At 35.4% G+C, this 22,911-nt stretch overlaps 1 protein-coding gene across 3 annotated transcripts in view; it reads left to right on the forward strand.

The window, feature by feature from the left end:
• The first annotated feature begins 2,670 nt into the window (after nt 1–2,670).
• The window catches only part of LOC113053451 (ephrin type-A receptor 3-like), a 117,835-nt gene continuing 97,594 nt past the window's right edge, over nt 2,671–22,911 (forward strand). For 2 of the 3 annotated variants that reach the window (XM_026218478.1, XM_026218479.1), the window contains exons 1-3: nt 2,671–2,933; nt 12,171–12,235; nt 19,322–19,979. In XM_026218478.1, the coding sequence (XP_026074263.1) occupies nt 2,849–2,933; nt 12,171–12,235; nt 19,322–19,979 (808 nt within the window). In that variant the 5' untranslated portion in view covers nt 2,671–2,848. The remainder of the gene's footprint in view (nt 2,934–12,170; nt 12,236–19,321; nt 19,980–22,911) is intronic. The other variant, XM_026218477.1, reaches the window with a different exon arrangement.

Here is a 22,911-nt window from a genome sequence, read left to right on the forward strand (position 1 = left end):
ATTACTACTCCAGGTATCATATTGCATGAATAATAAATCAATTTCAGCACAAATGGTATAAATATTCGTCATTCCTCACACGTATAGCGATATCATAAACACATATGTGAAGATAGTATATATACTAGCCACGCATTTGCATTTTAGATTCATAATCCTATTCATTAAATGCAGCAGTGTATCTAACAAGCATGCAGCACAGATGATTCGTGATATGCAATAGCAAACTGACCAAATAATAGGGAAACTCATCCTCTGTGAAATGAGGGATAGGTGTGGCCCGGGGGAAAATCTACAGCAGACGATTGCAATGCAACTGTTATGTTGGCTGGCAAGACAAAGGTGCCATTCCAAACTCTGATTGGCATGATCCAGGAGCAGATGGTGGAGGGATGGCATCCAAAACTGGCACCCAGAACACAGCATGGCTTTTTGACAAAAAACAGCAAAGTCCGTTAAAGAGTAAGACAAAAGGAAGGCTTCACTGAGAAAAATCCGTAAAACAAAAATGCACAAGGCTGCTTTATTGTTAGCAGTGGCAACAAAACATTATTGTATATATGACATTTAAAACAATAATATGAAATGATCTACTTGTTTTGACATTGTATTCGTATGAATTAATTTGATCTAGAAAATTACAGGCAGCATTATCTTGTGAAGTGGGCTTTGGAAGTTCTTTTGGCTGTGCTGATATCAGCAAAAAGTATCGCGTTTAACTTTCACACGCTATAATAAGGGCCTCACATGACCTCAGACAAAACCTCAATGCTTCTGGGAAAACCGAATGTTGTTTCCCTGTTTTTAATTGCTACTTCGGTTGATTTGTCTCTTTGTTTAGTGTTTCTTTACTAAATCATGCTCCAGACACGTTGACTTGTTAAACATGCTGAGATTTGATTCGTGATTGTAACACTTTGGAGCAGATCGGATTGAATTGACAAAGGATTCTGCTGTGTAAATATATCCATTAAGGCTATCTGAGTTTTGCTCAGGTTTGATGTTGAGTTTGAGGTGAAACTCCGAGCTCGAGACAGAAAGTCACTGAGAAAATGGCTTTAAATCACTGGGTTTTATCCTGGCAAGTAATATGAGCATGCTTTTAGAGAAAAACACTGAATGAAATGACTGACTAGAGCCTAACAACAAAATGAAAAGTGTATCCTTAGCTGACAAGAATGAGCTTCCCATACTGCTGTTCAACATGATCCTATGTGTTTGTATTTTTCTCTTTAGCTGCAGGGGCATATATATTTCAACATCTGTTCTCTCTGTTTTTGTAAAAGTGGAGAATGCTGTGCTTCCTTTCAAAGTATTTAAGTCACACTGGAACATTAAATCAATACTCAGACTTGATTGCAGTGTCAGAGAGTTTTACAAAAAAAGATTCAAAAGCATAGCTAAGAAAAGAAAGAAAGAAAGAAAGAAAGAAAGAAAGAAAGAAAGAAAGAAAGAAAGAAAGAAAGAAAGAAAGAAAGAAAGAAGGAATGCCTATACTATGAAACAGTTTATATAAGTCTGACAGCTAGTATCATATTCAGTTTTGGAAAGGGACCATTGGGGAACAACAATGAAAAAAGTTAACAGTTCCTGTAATAGTCCATTTTCTGATCTGATTTTATTCCTTTAAAAGTATTAAATTGCAATGAAAGTAAATATATATATATATATATATATATATATATATATATATATATATATATATATATATATATATATATATATATATATATATATATATATATATATATATATATATACATATATATATATAAACACACACATATCATATATATAATCATTTAATCAGACATTAAGCAATTATTGATCAATTTTGTACTTATGGACTCGGTTTGTCTTTATGAATATAAATAAAGTTTTTATGAATAGAAATATAGTTTATATATTAAAGTTATAAAAAAAAATTGTTATCCTTTTAAAGATCTTTTTCTACCTTTTTTCTTTTAAAATATTTTGTTTGACCTCTAATGTTAAGAAACATATTCCAACAATTTTTGCTCAATTTTACAGGTTCATTCATTTAAAAATCAGCCCAATCCACTTTATCTATCTCCTGTGAGTGTTTTTATTATCAAAGTTCAAGTGATGTTTACTTCTTTTCTAAGTGTCTCTTGAAAGTTGTTCCAGTTGGTTTATGAATGTTGTGTGTCCCGGCTCGGTCAGCTCCTACAGGCCGGCTCTCCACCCAACAGCTGCTTCAGTTTTAAATGCCTAATATGACAGTGTGCAGCCTACATACTGTAGTATTACTGTAGGAATATTAATGCAGTTAATGTCTGAGACCTATTTGCTCAATAAAACAGCATCAATGTATATTATTAGTATTACTTAGTTCTTCTAGGCTGAACATTGTACGTTTGACCATAACATGTATTTGCCCAAAGAAAGCCATTGAAGCTCTGGCTTTGTTGACAAATGTCTAGAGCTTAGTGCTGTTTTTAAGGCAAAGGAAGTGCGTAAATTCCACGGTGTGACATATAATAACGGGAATTTGATGAGCCTCCTCTTGTGTTTTTGTCTTTCCTTCAATTTCCGCGAGATGACATGACCTCTGTTGAACCTGCTGGTCCAATAAACCGCGCTGTCTGGTGTGTAGGACCCAGCGAAAAAGGGAAGTGAGGAGAGGGAGACAGAGAGAGAGAGAGAGAGAGAGAGAGAGAGAGAGACAGAGAGAGAGAGAGAGAGAGAGACTCCTCCTCGTCTCCGGTGTCAAACTTGACATCAGCCTCAGAGCCGAGAATGGTAACTTGTGTCGGAACAGAAGCCCTCACATGAGTGGCATGCTTCATGGAGTTATGTACCTTGTTTTGCCCCCTCAACTGCTATCATGGATTGCAAAACCTTAACACTTTTCAATTTCCTCTCCACGTTTATTTCCATCGCAGAATTAATTATTCATCCATCCAATGAAGGTAAGATAGCGTCTGGAGTAAGAGGCATATTATAGCAACCTCATCTCTGCGTGTCATAGACTCTGTCTTTACAATACTGTTAATTGACTTGTGCTGGACCAGACGGGTTATTTCTGCTCAGCTTTGACAGGGCAAAATGAAATCGAAGGGAATAGCTACCATCGAAGCTCATCCAATAAGCCGCAGCGAATTCGATCATGTTGCTTAAACGCTTGCTCGTCCACTTTATGTCAAAGCAGCTGCTCCAAATGAATCAATAATACTATCGCAGTTCTGCGCGAGACGCATTGAATTGCTTGCGCGAGAAATGGATGCAAAGGTATCGCTGCAGATTAAACTTTCAGGATGCTGCTGTTTATTGTTGTTTGGTAGGGTCGCTTGAGCTACATCATAAAAGCTTGTTTTGAAACGATCGATCGATCACGAGCGCGCAACGACTGAGCGCAAAATCCAGTCCGAAAATCAAACGAGCATACCGCGTAATCTTAAAATAGGCTGTATGTGAAGACACTTTGTGCTTTTGATTTATTCGATTGCTTAAATTATTCTGTCGCTATATTTTATATAGTCAAGCTATAAGGTATGTAGTAAGTTTGTGCGCCGAGTTTATTCAGTGGCACCGTGCTTTTGTTTTAATACGTGAAATACTTAAAAACTTATTGGATATAGCTACTTTGCTTCAAATGCGCCATTTGGGTCAGCAGATATTTACCTGCCACTGGGTGTCTGTCACATAGCCTATTAATATATCCTCGTCCTCCTCTTCTTCTAGTCTTCTTCCTTTTTTTATTTAGGCTATTTTTATTTAGTTAGTTATTTTTGACTTAAAACAATACGCGTTGATGTTAACGTAAATCATATTTTTGTTTGTTTATTTTTACTGTTATAAGCTGCATACAGATTTTACTCCGAAATATTAGGTAGAGTTTATTGGTGCCGAAGTTGTTTCAGTTAACTGCTATTCATCACGATCAGTCTAACTTAAACATTTTCAATCACATATATGGCCTATTGGATAACCTGTATGACGCCAGTAAAGGCCTACAAACTAATGAGATTTCAAATAAAGTGATCAAGTGAGTAGGCTACAATAGAAATAGTCTTTAAAGTCAATAACTTAAAATATTAAGCATGTCAAAATTTGAAGCCAGCGAAGTTAGTTACAGATACAATTTATTTTTAACAAAACGGTTGTCATTTCTAGGACACTGTATTCTTTGTGAAACACTTCAAGAAGCGGCGGGATCGAGATGTAGACACTTGTAAAGACCAAAATAACGGATAGGGCCTATGTTTTATTTCTTATTATATGCTTTAAATGCGTGTGCACCCCGTTTTTATGTAGCCTATCTCATGCGTAATTAGTAATTAGCATTGTTTGTCTCGTTCAGAGAAATAAAGTTTTCCATCACGGGGGATGGGGAAATGAGACGTGAGACATTAAACATTTGTGTATAGCCCATCATTATACAAATTATAAAAGTTTCCGTCTGTATTGTTGTCACATATTCGATATACATGCCTGTTTATTAGCACTAATAAACTTAAGATGTTCTTGACTATATTTGGTCTATAGAGAAAAAAATAGAGACTTTTGTTAATCTTATTCAGTGAAGAGATCCAGAAGATGGAAAGATTAGTTTAGTTGTGTGGCTTTATGGTTGATATGAAACACATATTCAGGCCAGTTTGCTATGATTGGGTTTAGAATAGGTATGTTTGTATCAGAGTGTAGGATGATCTTCGTAGAAAGATAAGATGCGCTCATGTGCTGTCAGCTCAGAGGCTGTCTCGTGAAGTTTCAGCTGTCTGTTCTGTGGAGCAGAGCGGCTTTTCTCTCTTATTGGGATTTATGGGCTGTGAATTACCTTTTTGCTGAAAAAAAAAGTATGTAACGGGACATGTTTTTCACCAGAGAGTGTCAGTATAGAGCCGCAGCTATTGATATCATTTGGCGCAAATGCATTATTATTATTTTTTATTTATTTATTTATTTTTTACAGATTGCAATCGCCTAAAACAGTACCATTGTGCTGTTTATAATCTACTAATATGATCTTAATGAATAAGATCATATATACATTTTTAATAAATAACTGAACGTGTTGAGCTTCAGAGGCCAGTTCGAAGACCTCAGGGTAATTGCGGCTCACCTCCCGAACTTCGTGTAGCCTATTGACGCAGTCAAATTTTGATTTGATTAAATAAAGATCTTCAACTATACATTTCATGTCCCTAATTACCCCCTTTCTTAGAATAATACACGTACACAACGAGCTTTAATACAGGAACAAATTCTAAAGTTATATTATATAGGCTATCGATGCGAAGATAGACTCTATTTACCTCTTTTGTTCAAGAAATTAATTATAGCCTACTAGTGGAGTTTGAAAACTCTTTTTCTTCTTCTTATTATTATTTTTTAATTTTTATTTGTGTGTGTGTTTATATGTAGGCTATTATGTGATTTTAGTCTATCCCATAGAACTGTTTATTGACCTGACACCAATGACTTTTCATATTAGACGTCTCTGCTCGATCTGAAATAGGACGATTTACTACAGGAGCTGTGCACTTTCACCCTTAACATCGAGCATAAAAATACAATAAAATAAAATAAATAAAATAAAAAAAACTTTAAAGCTAAGTCTCTATTGCATGGAATTAATTGTAATAACCAGATCCTTGTAGAGCGCACCTCATTGCGAACTCATTCTCGCGGTCACCGAGTGTGTTACAAACTGTATGTGTTTTTGAAGACAGAGAAGAAAGCGAAACATGTGACTATTCCAATTTAATTTAACTCAGCAAAATTAAGCATGCAAATAAATTTTAAAAGCTACAGCTGGTGGCTATTACAAAGTTGGGGTTGCCTACAATTTATGTACTGAAACTTCTAGGCCAGTTAACTGTAGCCTACAACATCTATAAACGACACCCACATACAACAACAACAACAATAATAATAATAATAACAATAATACTTCTGAATATCCAAGCAGCTGAGTTATACATTTTCTTGTCTACTTTTACTGAATTTCTTCCTATAGTCTGTGTTTGGAAACAACAAAGTAACTTGAGGCCTACTTACATAGTCCTGTAGATGCACACAGCATAGATGCACTCACATTTTGTTTTTGTTTTTTTGTTTTTTTTTTGCTCAAAAATTAAAGCAAATTAAAATTCTATGTCATGTAAAAGTTGAGATTTTTAACTTACATTTTTTTAATGCTTAAAATACATCATCTTCTGATTTAAAATGTATTTAATTAATAATGGTAATATTCTCAACTAGTAGCAGCAGGCTTAATGCCAGTGTTATTTTATTTTATTTAATTATTAATATATATATTTTTTACAACAACACATGGCATTAAAAAAAAAAAAAACACCAGGGAATTCTTCTTCTTCTTCCTCTTTTGGATCTGGGGACTCTTCCTGGTGAAACATACTTTTATTTAAAGAATCAAATGAATCTTTCTGCCAGTTACTGTAGCTTGGCCTATGTGAGTCCTATGTTTGCGGTGGGTTAAAATTTTGGGAGCAGTCTAGTGTAATGTATATCACCTATCCTTTCTTCCATACGCTCACGACGGAGTCCTTACTCGCCGATTTCAACTAAAACAACAAAAGTCTCCCTGAAATATCTCAGGAAATCTCCCCAAAGCCCATCAACTCCAGAATAAAGCATCTGCCAAAAGCATCAATTTAGATGTAAATGAATCATACAACACAACTACGTTACTAAGGTTTCCATTTTCTAGCTTGTTGCCAAGATGGCGCAGTTTGCAAGCCACAGCGCTTCGCTCGCTCAGACTATGTGATGGCAGCACGACATGCTGTGGGGTGATGTCATGGTGCACTGTAGTTTCCAGACGGGACGGCTAATGTTTTGCAAGTGATCCTACTCTTTTAGACATTTGGAAATTTGCTTAAATGTACAAACGCATGCAATGCATATCGAATCATCAGTATAACAGTAACATGTGTGGTCCAGCTGATGGGTGGATTTTGGATGGAGATGGTGGACAGAAAAGCTGTAAGCATTCGGAGGAGCTGAGGCAGACACCCTGAGACTCGACTGAATTATTCATGGCGTAGAGGTTAATACTTCATTGCCATCATGGCCACTATGTGCGGAAGCTTCGATCAAGCCGCAGGACCTGCAATTTGCTTTTGTTTCTCCATTTGAATGTGTTTATTTTGGGTTTTTCAGATAGTTGAGTTGGGGAATTATTAAAGCAGGGGCACCAAATCCAGACGGCTCTTGAATCTAAAACCCAAAATATGGATTGACTTGGAAGGAAGCCATAATCATTGCAATAACCTCCTTTACAAGTATTGACCTCTCAGAAAGGTTTTGGGGTTTTGGGGACCCTCGGTAAGGGTAGACCAGCTGCAGGGCAGGATTTAGTCTGGGTGAGAAAAGGGATCATTGGAGCAGCAGTGGATATTTTGGACACACATATCGCGGCCTCTTGTTCTCACTGGAAAACCCTTTGAAAATAATCCGCCATGTGTCTTATACCCCCACAGTCAGATTTTAATAAAGCCAGGCATCAGCTCCACTGCCGTCCCAGGACCCGACGGTTCTGAGGTGTTCAGACACCTGTCTCTCATCTTAATTCAATAACAGATTTAATTAACTACCTGAGAGGTGACAAAGATGGCGAGAAGTGAAGGCGCTGTGCCATTTATGGGCCATATGGTTCTCTTCTACCCGTGCAAATCTCATTCTGATCGTAATCGACAGCCGTGATCACAGCTAAGTTCAAGGTTAGTAGCTGTTTCCTGCGAGAGCTTTATACCTATCGCTTCAAATACAGTGAAATCCTAAGAGTTATGTGACAAAGGCGTTGTAAAATGACGATTTGTAACACACTTTATGTGTTTTGTTTTTTTTTACAAACAAGATATTGGAGTGATGATACTTATTCAGCATGTAGGTTGTTGCCACAAAACATTTTTTAAAGAAAATCTTAAATAAGTAACAGTATATATATTAAAAAAACAAATAAATAAATTATATATATATATATATATATATATATATATATATATATTTTTTTTTTTTCTTTTTATTATGAGTTTATTTCCAGTTCATTTGAAATGTTCCTGCATTGTGACTAATTAATTTGTGTAGTAAATACAAGGTCATAAATGATGCCTTTTTTAATTTTTTTTTGAAAAAAGCTTAACATGTTGGTTTAAATGGATTTTCCACAACAGGACATTTCAGCTTACCTAAAATATTTCATGTCAGCTACGCGTAATATGAAATGAAAGTGAAATTATTATGCCTTTAAATTTAAATGTATATTCATACTTACAGTATTTAATGGCAGCTATCCATAGTATGATATAAAATTATGATGCATTTGAATTTAAGTGTACATCTATTTTATCTCTAGGTTGATGGGTAAAATTAATGGAGTATTTTTAACACAGACTTATGGTCTTCTTTTGTTAAATTCAATATTATGATCTCAATGTAAATATATTTGAGTTACTGTCACTTTTGTGCATGTTTATTATATCAAAATATGGTGGGTAGACCGGTTTGTGAGTTGTTTTTAAATGTTTTTACATTTGCCCCATTAAAAGATGCTTCAGCTAAAATAAGTAATTTGTCATTAGTCACTCAACACATACATTTCACGTTGAGCTGTTTGAGAAGAACGATCTATCGTAGATAGTTTGTGAATGAAACATTACCATTGTCTCTTTTTCAGCACTCTTAATGTGTGCGATCAATGTGCCATGTACAGATGAAAGGAAAACAATAGCTAGTAGTGCCGGGATGATGCATTAGAGAGACAGAACCCCCTTGGCGGCCTGTGGTTGGAGTCCTAGATTATTGTCTCGCTCCTCTATTGATCTATCTGTGTTGTCTGGTGTGGTTGGTTGGATGAGATGGCCGTTGGATCAGCTGTTCATAACCAGCCCTCTGCTTTGTGTTTTGGTGGAGAGGGTGGGAATGACGTTGGTTGTGATTTCCTTCTCTTACAGCTGCAGGAATTCGCCTCACCCATGTAGCTTTCTAATTTTATGGTCTCAAATTTCCCTGGTCGGCTCAATTTGAGATGTGGGCTCGGCTCATTGAGAAATTTAAATTGGAACCAACGGAGCTGGATGTTAGCTGTCATTATCTGAAATAAGCAGATAGCTTTATTATAGTTAATAGGGATCATCTACAGTATGAGAACAGCCAGCTGTTTGGCTAGCGCTCAGGTGCGCTGCCATTTTCTGCTGGAATTTGATAATGGGTCTGTAACACACACTCCTCACCCCTCATATGTGGACTATAGAAGTCAAAATTGAATGAATGAATTATGCTTCTCACGATCTTTAAAACCTTCCCATCTATCGAAGAAAAAATTATAATTTAATGTTTGAAATTAGTTTGGTAGGCAAATATACATTTTCTGTGTATGGATTTCTTTACAAAATTTAATTTAATTTAATTTAATTTAATTTAATTTAATTTAATTTAATTTAATTTAATTTAATTTAATTTAATTTAATTTAATTTAATTTAATTTAATTTAATTGAAATATGAAATCCTGTATTTTGTACAAAACTAAAATACAAAAACTTTTTTTTAATCACACACACACACACACATATATATAATTCAGTCAATTAGATATTTACAAGTAAAATCATTCATCTAATTGTTTTAATTTTCTATTTTTATTTGTAATTTGATGAATGAAAAACAATAGACTATTCATAACAAGTAAACAAGTAAAAAAAAGTTACAAATTAAATACTGCAAATAAAATTTCACAAAGTTCACATTATTCCCATAAACATTCCGAAAAAAAAAACTGCTTCCTTGTCACATTTTGGTCTCTAAATTTTTTTATTTTATTTAATAAATTATACAGTAATAATAATTTATAATAATATTCAAATAATCATTAATAAAGTAAATACATAATAAAGATAAACAATAAAAGTAGTCATAAAAAATAATCTAGATTCAATTCAATTGAAGTTTATTTGTATAGCGCTTTTTACGATACAAATCATTGCAAAGCAACTTTACAGAAAATACCGTTTCTACAATGTTCAGTAGTAGCTTATAAGTGGTGACTGTCAGTTCACGTGCATATGACAGACATTTTCAGAAAAATTAATACATGAATTTGGTTGAGTGAATTTCCAGAGTGTTCCAGAGAAAAATCTCAAATAGGAGATATTTAAATGTTTTGGTCACTGAAAAGTTGAAGCTGCTCAATGTTTATGTAATGTTTTTGATCACTACCAAATTTCCATATTCAAATATTTTGTTATTTTATCATTTTGATGACTTCACTATTGCTCTATAATGTGGAAAGTAATAAATGAGTTAATAAAAATAAATAAAGGATGAATAGGCTAAATGTGTCCAAATCTCTGACTGGTATAGAAACAAATGTCTTATGTTTAGAAGGTGTACTGGCTCTGACTCGGACATCATGTCACGCTTTGTGATAAGAAAATAAGTATATGTTTGAAGGCACTTTTAGAAAAGAAAGCTTTATGTCATCCATGTCCCATATGTCCATTTGTGGTTTGGCTGGGTGTTTTAAGGCCATCGCTGTAGGGAGAATGAGTGACACAGCTATAGTAGGGGCCATAGACGCCCTGCTGAGTGGCCCACATGTCAGCTGAGATTATGTGTTTACTGTACGCCGACGGAGGCTTTTGTTCTCTGTAGAAGCCTTGCTCAATCAAACAGGAGTCGCTGTCACTGAGATGTCAAGAGCTTGTCACGACCTTCTCGGCTGCAGCACGCCATGCAGCCAGCCAGCCTTTATCTTTAATAATGCACTTTCCTTTCCTGTCTGTCGTCTCTCGTTGTTTTAGCTTTCATTTTCCATTGATTTGTATCTTTTGTTGTTGTTGTTGTTGTTGTTTCCTTAATTTTAATTGATTGGATTGGACAAGGATTTAATATTGTGGTGACTAAAAATCTAAATGTATTCACAAATATAAATAAATATTGAATACAAAGACAGATACAGATTAAAGAGGGTGTGAGTTAAATAAAACAATAACATCTGACAATTTTCCAATATTTATATCGCATGAATTAGAAAAAAAACTTTAATAAGCAAAATATGAAGGGAAAATAAAGAATATGTCCATTGAGTATATTTATTTTAAATTTCAAATACTTATGATTTAATAATTTTTTTTTTGAAAGGGGTTACTTATTTATACTGTTAAATAAATTCATAATATGTTAAATAAACCAATTAAATAACTATATATATTGCTCTGGACTATTTATTTAAGATTTGATCAGTATTACTAAAGTCATATGTTATGCCTTATATCATAATAATTTCATTTATCATGTGTATATCATGGATTTACTCATGCATAAATATTATATATATATATATTAACAAAGTTAACTGCAAAAGTGTTTTGGAACTAAATGTATTGTGAACAAATTATATTTTAAACAGTACAGAATTGATTAAATGTTTATTATTATTATTATTATTACTATTATTACTATTATTATTATTATTATTATTATCATTATCATTTAATTAATTAATTAACGTTATTATACCATGTTAGTGAGTAAAAAAAAAAAAAAAGTTGCATGTTACATGAACTTTTATAGTCATAGTAGTAATTTATGCAATAATTAGTAACTAAACCTGAACCAAACCTTAACCCTAATCTTAACCTACTAGTATTTAATATTGCTCAGTACTCATGTGTGTAATTATAACAACGTCATCTTAAATGGGGGTTAAATGTTTAAAAAAACAATCATGTCTAGCTATAATCTCTTATCAACACATCGCTTTAAAATATTGAATCCTTTCGGATGGTGCTTGTCAGATAAAAGAAACCATTTGTGATTTGTTCGCCTTGTTAGAGATGATTATCAGTGAAATAATACTCAGAAACTCAAAGGATCAAAGATGGGTCAGATGTTAACGATCCCGTCATGCACGGGGTAACGAGGGTAACTTTTCTCCGGCCGTTTAAAGCTTGTGCGGCTAACTGAAAAAACACTCGTTTGAAGGATAAATCCATTGACTCCATTGTTTGTTTAATTGGATTGTGGCATAAAGCAGTGCAGCTGAGTAAATACTGTGTTGATCGGGACGCTGCACACTGAGAGACATGTCCCGGTCCGGGTGGACGTGTGGCGGGGGGTGAAACCCAATCTATAAAGGGCTGACTGCTTATTTGTTTCTCTCCCCTTCTCTCTCATTTTCTAGTTAACCTGTTGGACTCCAAAGCAAGCCAAGGGGAGCTGGGCTGGATATCATCCCCATCCCATGGGGTGAGTGCTGCAGACCTAATCCATAATTGTTAGTGGAAAAGAAGAGAACAGAGAGTACATGCTGTGAGGAGCCGAAATGCCACTTAATTATACTATACAGTATATACTTAATATGAGTTTAACTAATACCGTTCAAATTACATTTTAATTTTTAAATACTAATTTATACCGGTGAAAATTTATTATTTACATTTTTGAAAATGGTCTCTTATGCTCATCAAGGCTGCATCTATTTGATCAAAAAGATGGTAAAAAAAGAGTGATACTGTGATACATTACAATTTAAAATTACTGATTTCTATTTTAAGATATTTTAAAATATGATTTATTCCTGTAACCAAAGCCGACATTTTAGCATCATTGCTCCAGTCTTCAGTGTCACATGATCCTTCAGAAATCATTCTGATATGCTGATTTACTAAAACATATTTTGTTTCTTCAATTTTCAGTGCTGAACACAGTTTTGGAAAAGAAATCAAAAACTCAACATTTATAATAATGAGAAGACCCATTATAAATAACTGAACACAATAAATAATTGATATTAAATGAGTGTCAAATATTAGAATGAATAGCACATTTGCATATATTAGCATATTACAATGATACAGATATCAGACTGATTTCTGAAGGATCATGTGACACTGAAGACTGGAGTAATGATGATGAAAATACAACTTTACTTCACAGGAATAAATAGCATTTTAAAATATACTGAAATAGAAAAAGGTCTTTTAAATTGAAATACTATTTGATCAAATAAATGCAGCCTTTTTAAGCATAAGACACTTTCAAAAACATACCAAAAAAATCTTAATTATACCAAACTTTTGACCATTTATATAAAAAATACAGAGAACACATATTATAAACATTATAAAATAATGTATGGGAATTCCTAGCCCAAAGGCATGTTTTTCTTGTCAGCGTAGATCAAGTCAAGCTACTTAAATTTTGTTGTCAAAACCTCAAGGTCGCAACTTTTGATTATAACCAATGTTTATTTGTTGAGCTGTACAGGTATTGGTCTCAAGGGTTACTCGAACCAAACCGTTCCTTAAACGTTATTATGTGTTAAAATGACTTGCTGGCAGTTGCTAAAGGTAATCCAGTAATTTGTTCCATATAGCTGCCAAACCTTGTTTCCCCTTGTTCTTTTTCACTGTTGGCACAGTTAAACATAAAGCTTTCTTTTCTTAGAAGCAAAGGAGAAGTAAAAGAAAAGTCAAGTAAAAGATGAAGCAAAAAACAAAAAAGGTCATTTGCATTTTATATTAAGTGCTTTTTAATGTAGAGTGCATTTATGGAGAATTGAGTAATTGGCCTAATTTGCTAGATTAATTTCTAAATGCTCATGAGTTCAACTGAGAAAGCATCATTAATCTTTACAATAGCCGTAAAGATGATTTAAAACGAAAAGGGAAATCCCTTGCAGATATGCGCCGAATGCTCAGGGATTTATTAAGTCGACGTGTAGCCATTGTCACGATAACAGCGAAATCAGGTTCTCAAGGTGAATTAACTTGAATTACTCTGGACTTCTCCCTAGTTTGGAGCGATAAGCATGCTGCGCTGAAAGCTATGCCCTTAAAAATGATTTCAAATAATGTGCCTCTGCAGCGGTGACACTGACGGATGGGCCGCCCTCCTTCTGCCAGTGTAAGCACAAATCGGCCCGGTTAAAGCAAATTAAGAGCTAAAGCCCATCGGACGCTCCCTGTGCGGCCGCCCACTCAGATAAGGCCAGTAAATATAAACCGGCCCTGCACAGACATCTCTTTAAACACGCAGCGCTGTTTATTACGGCCTCTCCAAACTGCATCAGGCCTCAGCCTGGGATTCATTACCCAAGGCAGTCAGATTATTCTGTCTGCGCAGCGACAGCCCATGTGAACTGCTCCGATGTGTTGCACTGCTCTGAAGGCTTTACGCAATTGTTTCTTGAATTCGTACAAAGCATCTTTGCGGAGATGCCGATAAGAGCTTGATTGGTGGGTGTAGTTTTGGGATTTGAATGCCTCGTTTCTCCAAAGCTGCTTTACCTCAGCAACAGAATGAGAAGTGCAAATTGCTCTTGAGCACTGACTTGGCTTTGGCGGTGTTTTTAATTTAATTAATTAAAGATTTTTGAATGAAGAACAGGATTGATCTGTCGCTCTGGGAGGATCAGTGGCTGTACTGTTTCATTGTTTTAAAAGAATGTTCTTTGGTTAGTGTAGCAGAACCAGTTTTTGAAATCTGAAATATATAAACATATCTATATATACAGTGTAAAATCTTCATTTAGGATTGATCTGTATCACTAAAATGATATATTATGGTATGAGCAGTCTTATTTCACATTAATTTGATTTATCATATTTATATCATGTAGGTATTTTTGTACAAATATTCAATTAAATATTTAATATGTTTTAAGTGAATTTTTTTGTTTGTTTTTTTTAGGACAAAGTTACCTAAAACTATTGAAAAAAAATATTGTGAAAAGTGCTACATATATATATATATATATATATATATATATATATATATATATATATATATATATATATATATATATATATATATATATATATATATAAAAACTTATACAACTTAAAATAATCTTTATACATTTCAAATGTTTCTCTTCTAGTTTATACCTCTAACCACATGTAAGAGACACTTTAAAAGAGACACTTTTATAAAGTTAATATTTTTCAGATAATATTAACCCAATTTTGTTGGCTCCGGTACAGTAACAAAAATTAAATTCCATTTATTTCATTTTACATAATATTCCACTTTTTCCTCACACAATATATTTTAAACAAACTATAGTTATGTGTATGCACGCACACACACACACACATAGGATTATTAAATAAATTAGATAATACATTTTTACCTTTCGATTATTATTTTTAAGTCAGCTGTGCAAAAAGGAATTAAAAAAATGAAATCTCAAAGCAATGAAACTAATATAACAGATTGTTTTGACTCAAACTTCATCAACATTCGTTAATAACCTAATTCCTCGTTTAATTTTTGTCTCTAAAAATCTGGAGTAGAAGCCAGAAGATCTGCTGCATCGTAGCATAATCGACTGAGACTAAACAGGCAGCAAAACACATTTTTATTATTAAAACATTTTTATGATGCGTTTCTGAAGTCACTCCGCCAACGCCTGCAGCGAAAGGCAATATTTCCAACATGATGCTGAAACTCATTTCGTCTTTTTCCCCCTGAAAGGAAACTGTGAAAGGTCTCCAGCTGTACAAAGTGCAGAGAAACCCCCTCTATAAAAGGGGGATTAGCACGTCATATGGCCTCAGCGGGGTGAGCGGTTATGGTTCCTCTGTGCTAAAAGCTGTGATGAAAAGATATTGACTGATAGGGTACAGTTGTCGCTGTGGCCTAGAGCAAGAAATCTTAGATGGTGAAGCACTTGTCATTTCTAGTGTTTCCTGCTATATTATGGGAACAGGGTGGGCTCACGGGCCTCACGTATAAACATAAGCCTTTTTCAGTTTTCTTTTTAGAGTGATTTGTGTCTTCAGTTTAGTTTTGGGTGGTGTATTTCTTTGTAATATAATATGGATAAGTTTATGCATGTTGAACAGTGTTGGTAAGCTGATTTGAAACTGTAGCTTCTGAAAATACAAGCTACATATAAACTGAAGCAATTTAGTGAGCTACAGATAACTCTAGATAATTATTTCTTTCTTTCTTTCTTTCTTTCTTTCTTGCAATCACTTGTAAAATAATATGTGTGCTTAAATGTACTGAATCCCAGACAGCAAGCAGTTTTCGGCCCACATCTGGCCAGTGTGAAATCCATGCGGGCCAAATGAGGGCCAGATCTGGGCCGAAACTGCTTGCTCTCTGGGGATGTACATTTATAGTGTACTTCAATTCTTTAAGGTATACTTTACAAAACTAAAGGCAATAATAAAGAAATAAAAGTTTAGATTATATTGTTATTGTACGTTTTATAGTAGTTTGTTATTCATTTTTACATTTAAAGTTAATATAGTTTAAATGTAGTTAATCACAACTTTATAAATGTATAATTACAAATATGTTTAAGTATGTTACATAAATAATAATGACAGTATCTATATATATGTGTCAGTGTATTCAGCAGAAAACTTTAACCATAATTCAAAGATTGATTCATTACAGAGATCTAATGTAGTCCTACATAAGTTGGTCACAAAGCCTTCTAAAGTTTAGCTAATTTAATCTTATATAAATCAAAACTATAATATGTTTGCATTTAATTGCAAATATTATGCAGTTAAGTGTTCAAATTCATTACATTCAGTTTTTTAAAGGATTGCTGGAGTATACTTTCTTCACAAGGGATCCCAGCTAAATGTTGTTATCCTATTTTTCATTTCTTTTATTTTTTGTGGATCAATTTGTTTACATGAAGGGATTTCAATCAAATTCATCACACTTAACAGCTGTTTACTAGATAATTTTTTTAAGTATTAAATCATTTTGCAATACACTTTGACAAAACTCAGTGATCTAGTATTTTATCATGCTTCACTGCTACTGAAAAAGCTGCACTTCTTAAAGCGGCTAAGCTATTGTTATGCTACCAAAAAACTGTATTTTTTTTATAATTTGGGATGCTATTTTAGTTACTTGCTCCCCAACACTGTTACTAAATAAGTTAAATCAATGTCAATTTAATTTAGATGGTTTCCAAAAACATTCACCAAGAATGGATAACAATTAGCATTAGCTTATTTTCAGTTAAATTGTGTCTATTCCACCCCAGCTTGAAATAAAGTGTATTTGTAGTGGTATCAAGCCCGAAGAGCACAGTCGTCTGAGATCAGTCAGAGCTTCGTTTGTGTCAGTTAGTACAAATGTGAACTTGACAGCAAGCAGCACATAAGTACATCTTTTCTCCATGCCCTCTAGGCTTTCTGGCGTTCAGACTCTAATGGAGCTCTCGCAAACAGAACCCACTCTAATTTCTCAATCATAATGAAGAGAGTGAGATTTGATAGAGAAACCACATGCACCTATTCAGGAAATGTGCATGCGATGCCAGCAAAAGCCAGCGGTATATGTCAGTCTTCACTAACTAATGCAATTCCATTGTAATATGAGCGAGAAGAGGATTATAATTTTATTACATATCTGTCTGAAACATAAGCTCTGCTCCACTTTGTCCACAAGTGCCAGGGAATCTATTAGTTTAAAGTACCAGTTGGCATGTGTACACACTGAGTGTACACCGGGGGAGTTGGGCCGACTGCTGATTTACTCGTTTCTCTGTTGCTTTCCTTGCTGGAGGGCGAAACCTAACCTAAAGTCATCTTCAGTCTGCCCTTTGAGTGAAAGGGAAATACAGATTGGTGTCCAATCTTTGCCTGGCACTCTTTGAGAAACCAATGCGGCCTGTCCGTAAAAGAGATATCCAGACAGGGCTTTTACAGTTTTTTCCTCTCTATAACCGGGTGGTATGTGTTATAAAGTAAAGCTATTTCAAGGAGATGGCTTTTGATGTGATGATGTCACTCATGGCAGCAGACAGTCCATGTAATACACTATTCTCAAGTGTGTGTGATTTACACATCGTATATGACGTTTCATTTATTTTGGCAGCCGTGGTCGAGTACGGTCATTCTATCCAGTTTGATAATGCTGCACAGCCCAGGCACCTGGACTTCATTTAAAGCATCAGCTATGCTGGTGAATGCAAGTTGGCTCAGTAAATAATTTTCACAATGCTGCTGAGACATATGACCAGATTAAATTACCATTGATTTATTTCAGTTTGCATCATATTTGTTCACTTCACAAGTTTACATAAACACTGTATCAGAAGCAGATTCCATTGTTCTGTAATTATAACATCTTTTTTAGATACTGCTTTATCGCCGAACTCTGCAGATTTACACAGATTGGTGAAACATGTTATTATTAAAATACTGTAATGCATATTGCTTTAAATACTTAATTATGATTTCAGCTAGTAGTAAAGATGTACTGCACATATTTTATATAAAGAAATATATATATTTTTGGACTGGCTTACCTATCGCTTAACCACTGATGAGTGAGCAGAAAAAGAAAATTCACTTCTACTGTCTAAATTCATGTTATTGAAATGATCATGAAATATCCATCCATGCATATGTTGCAGTTCATTTTAAAAAGAATTGACCATGCAATTTTTAATTAAAATTACATCATGATCTTCCAGTGAAATCCTGCTTAAGCCCCACCCTTTTTAAATTTTAAATATGGTGAAATATTAAGTCACATGACTTTTTTGATGACTTTTCCCCAGTGTAATTTATGCACATTGTCTTATAAATAATAACAATAATAAATAAATAAATAAATTAATTAATTAAATGTATCATTAATTATGCAATATCCCAAAGTGTTCATTCAAATGTGTGGATGGAATTCCAGCAGTCAGTTCAATCCGCTTGCTTTACTTCCAAAATAAAGCTGTGCATCTGTAAACAATACGATGCAAAATGATATATTATATCCTTGAGATCTTAACAACGTGCTGAAAAAATGCTCCTTTTGGGGTGTTTCATTAAGCACCCTCACGGTTGAAACACAAATAGGCAATTCTTCAGTTTGAGGGCACACTTGTTCTGCCGGGTAATGAACAGCTCGCAGCCACTCCAGAGGCCTTGTCTCACTCAGCCAAGGGCTTTTATAAACTTCAGCTTGACCGAGAGCCATATAGTACTCCATTATCGTAATAGAAAACACTGCCTCTCAGTTCATCATTTATTTTGCTTTGTGTATGTTAAACCTCAAGACTTCTGGCTGCATTGTGCCTTCGGACACCCTTAGTGACAAAACAAAATGGTTTGTCAGGCTCGCTTTACAAAGGAGAGTACTCCGAGTGGAGGGCGTCGTTAATTATGTCCCACATTAATTATCCAGACAGGGGAGATATTTATGCGAAACGATTCATTATTCCAACTGTGTTTGAGAAATAAATAACCTCGACGCTCAGGTGTTTTACATTCGTCTCGGTTCTGTTGATATGTAGGAGTACAGTAGTCGTTCGCTTCCCTCTGAATAGGTTTGATTAACTTATTTCTCTTTTTGCAGTGGGAGGAAATTAGCGGCGTGGATGAGCACTACACGCCCATCCGGACCTTCCAGGTGTGCAACGTGATGGAGTACAGCCAGAACAACTGGTTGAGGACCAACTGGATTCCTCGCAATTCTGCACAGAAGATCTATGTGGAGCTCAAGTTTACCCTGAGAGACTGCAACAGTATTCCCATGGTCCTCACCTGCAAAGAAACGTTCAACTTACACTACCTGGAGACTGACGAAGACCAGGGAAGTATGTTTCGCGAGCACCAGTTCTCCAAAATAGACACCATCGCCGCCGATGAGAGTTTTACTCAGATGGACCTGGGCGACCGTATCTTGAAGTTAAACACAGAGGTCCGTGAAGTGGGGCCTATGACTAAGAAGGGCTTTCACCTGGCTTTCCAGGATGTGGGAGCCTGCGTGGCCCTAGTTTCAGTGCGGGTGTACTTTAAAAAATGTCCTTTCACAGTGAGGAACCTGGCTATGTTTCCCGACACTGTACCCACGGACTCTCAGTCACTCGTGGAGGTTAGGGGCTCCTGCGTCAACCATTCCAGAGAGGAGGATCCACCAAAAATGTACTGCAGTACCGAGGGAGAGTGGCTGGTGCCTATTGGGAAATGCCTGTGCAACATAGGATACGAGGAACGGGGATTCGCTTGCCAAGGTAGAGTTCTTCTCTAACATGCACACTTTTCTCCTTACAGTGCCTTTTTCATTTCACGGCCCATTTTCTTCCTTTCATCAGCGTGATGCACTAGCACCAGCTCTGTAGACAGCGACTCTAAATGGGACAACTGAGTGCGTCCCTGGAATACCATTCATTTGTTTATGCTGCTCATTGTCTGTAATGGCGAAGCATTTGGCTCACGATGGAAATGTTTTTAAACTCCATGGTGAGTTGAGTATCTGTCCCGTGCTCAGAGAGCAAATGGATTTTTCCCAGATACGGACACACCTCTGATCTGTCAGCCGTGCTCTGGATAAATGAATACGAGAGTCCTGTGTAAGCGAAGAGAGAGAGAAGATCTGTGGCGCAGACCCCCTTAGAGGGCAGCTTGAAGCAGTTAAACTCTTGAAACACTTCTCTGCATCACCTCATCAGTCGCACAGATAGATGTGCGTTAGTCATTGAAGAAGGATAAGTGTGTGTGTGTTTGATGTGAAGCATATGAGATGATGTGGACATTTTTAGAGTCTAAAGACACAGATTCTCGTTATGGGCTCATATTTAAAGATTTTAAACTGTTGAAAAGAGAATCTCTTGGCAATCTTCCTTTGTCTCGGATTACATTCAGAAAATCAGAGTTGTGATGCTAGAGTTCAGGTGTTAATGTAAATCACAGAGCAGGCCAAAGGACCATCTGTGGAAATATCATAGCTTTAGGGGTACAACACCTTGTCCCTGGGTCAGTACCCTTACTTACGGTTAACTATTTACCCCTGAAATGTTTATAGTAGTACCTTAAGGTGTTACTCTGCATTCTTTCATTGCATACCTTAAGACAGTGGTTCTCAATCCCAGTCACGAACCATGTTCTGGTCACTTCTATTTGACCATATAGTTCCCTGCGAAATGGACTTCACAGGATATTTCACCATGATTCCAGTTCGAAGGGACTGTATGTGTTCATTCCATTCAAAATGCATTAAAGTGCATGAGAAGTGAATTTAAATTGTATTTATTTACAGAGGTATATTATGTCAAAGTTCACACTTCTTTAGTAAGTTTCATATGTGAGTGAAGACACTGCAGTAGCGAAGTAGATATCTGTGAATAAATGTTCTGAAGTGAAGTAAACTTCAATGTATTTCCTGTGCTCAGACAGTAGAAGTCAATTAATGAAGACTGTGTAGGGAGCCAGTCAATCAGAACACAGTTCATGCATGCAGGTTCTCTTCTAATGAGCTGAAGATCTGAATCAGGTGTGTTAAACGAGAGAGCGGGGGTCGTCATGAGGACTGGAATTGAGAACCATTGCTTTAAGGTACTAATATGCAATTTTAGGGGTCGATAAGTCACAAAGTTATCCAATTAAGGTTATTGTCCAAGTGATAGGTTGTTGTACCTATGAAGCAAGTGGTCCAAACATCCTGTGGCATTTATTTCCAATTCGCCCTAATACACCTACCTGGAAGACTTTGATTAGTTGGTTCAAAGTTAACTTCAAAAGTTACATTTTTATAAATGGCATCTGTGTTTGACTCCATTTTGGTTTCTATTTTCATGTTTGAATTCAATAATACATCCGGAATGGCTCATAAAGCAGTTTGCTCCTGCAGTTCCTGTAAGTCTCTTCACACTATTTGAGTCAGAACCATGGTACTTTTGCACCATTGATGTGAGTGCAGTAGTTTTACGGTTGGGTATTTTTCCATCTAAACTTTACATGCACACAACCCCATTCACATTTGTGTGTCACAGATTAATTGAAAGAATGCAGAGCTGCTCTCAAACAAAACATATTCAGAGGGGAGAAGTCATTGCGAATAGTCAGGAACATGCTCAGGAATAGGAATGGGACGCTCTACAGCTCTACTGTACATCACGCAATCACTCCAGACCATCTGTTCGAACAGACTTGGGTGCAGACACCAAGTTTGGAAATCAGTTTTGTCCCCAAAAAGCACATCAAGAACATTTTGACGGATGTGTATATGTGTAGGTCTTGCTGTGGTTGAAGGAGCTGTTAATAGATTGGCTGGCAGCTAGTTTAAGTGCTTCCGTCCTGCCCATTGTATTATTCGAGTTAAGATGTCTCCCTGGAGAAATCACTTCTGCTCTTCATAAAATGCTCTGTGTCTATCCTCTACTCCAGCACTACCCAGAGATGTATAAGAATGTTGCCATGCTTTCTGTCCAGCTGTACTCCTCTTGATGTGATAGTATCCCTGATTCCTGGCTTGTGTTCAGTTAGACATCTGTGTTTGTATGTGTATTTATGTGTCTGTTATGGAACACTATATGTGGAACAGCTGCAAAATGGGTCACGAGGGTGGTTACATCAAGATGCATCTGAAACTTGCATGCCATAGGCAAAGTGATGAGGAAAACAAGACCACACTACAGTTTTCGCTGTTTTTTTTAAAAAAAAGTAGCTGTTATTCCTGAGATTTTATTACCCATAAAAATGATGGGCTGAACTTGACCTGTTGTTCTAGTTTTGTTATTGGCCATGTAATTGAAAGATAGTGGTTAAATCATTAAGGGTTTGTGACTTCTGACCTTGTGCTTAAAGTTTGAAGTTCAAAGAACGTTCATCACTTTCATCTTATCACACTATGATTGCAATTCTTACATTTTAAATTTGTTAAACTGCTAATTAAAATGCAGACAAAATAACATCATTCAGATTTGTAAAATGTAAAAAAAAAGTCTGAATCTGATTTTCCTTTAACTCCTTTTTATTATCGTTTTTTTTTTAATATATATTATATTATTACTGAAGTGTTAAAAAGAAAAGCTCCCACAAAACTTAAATGAACTACTGAACTGATTATTACTGAGTACTAATTTCTAAACTAGGCTATATCACTGTAAAAGTTAAAAGAAACACTGTCAGCTTGGTGGGAGCAATATTATGATTTCTAATACTTAA

This window comes from Carassius auratus, chromosome 34, assembly GCF_003368295.1.
Source record: "Carassius auratus strain Wakin chromosome 34, ASM336829v1, whole genome shotgun sequence".
Lineage (NCBI taxonomy): Eukaryota > Metazoa > Chordata > Actinopteri > Cypriniformes > Cyprinidae > Carassius > Carassius auratus.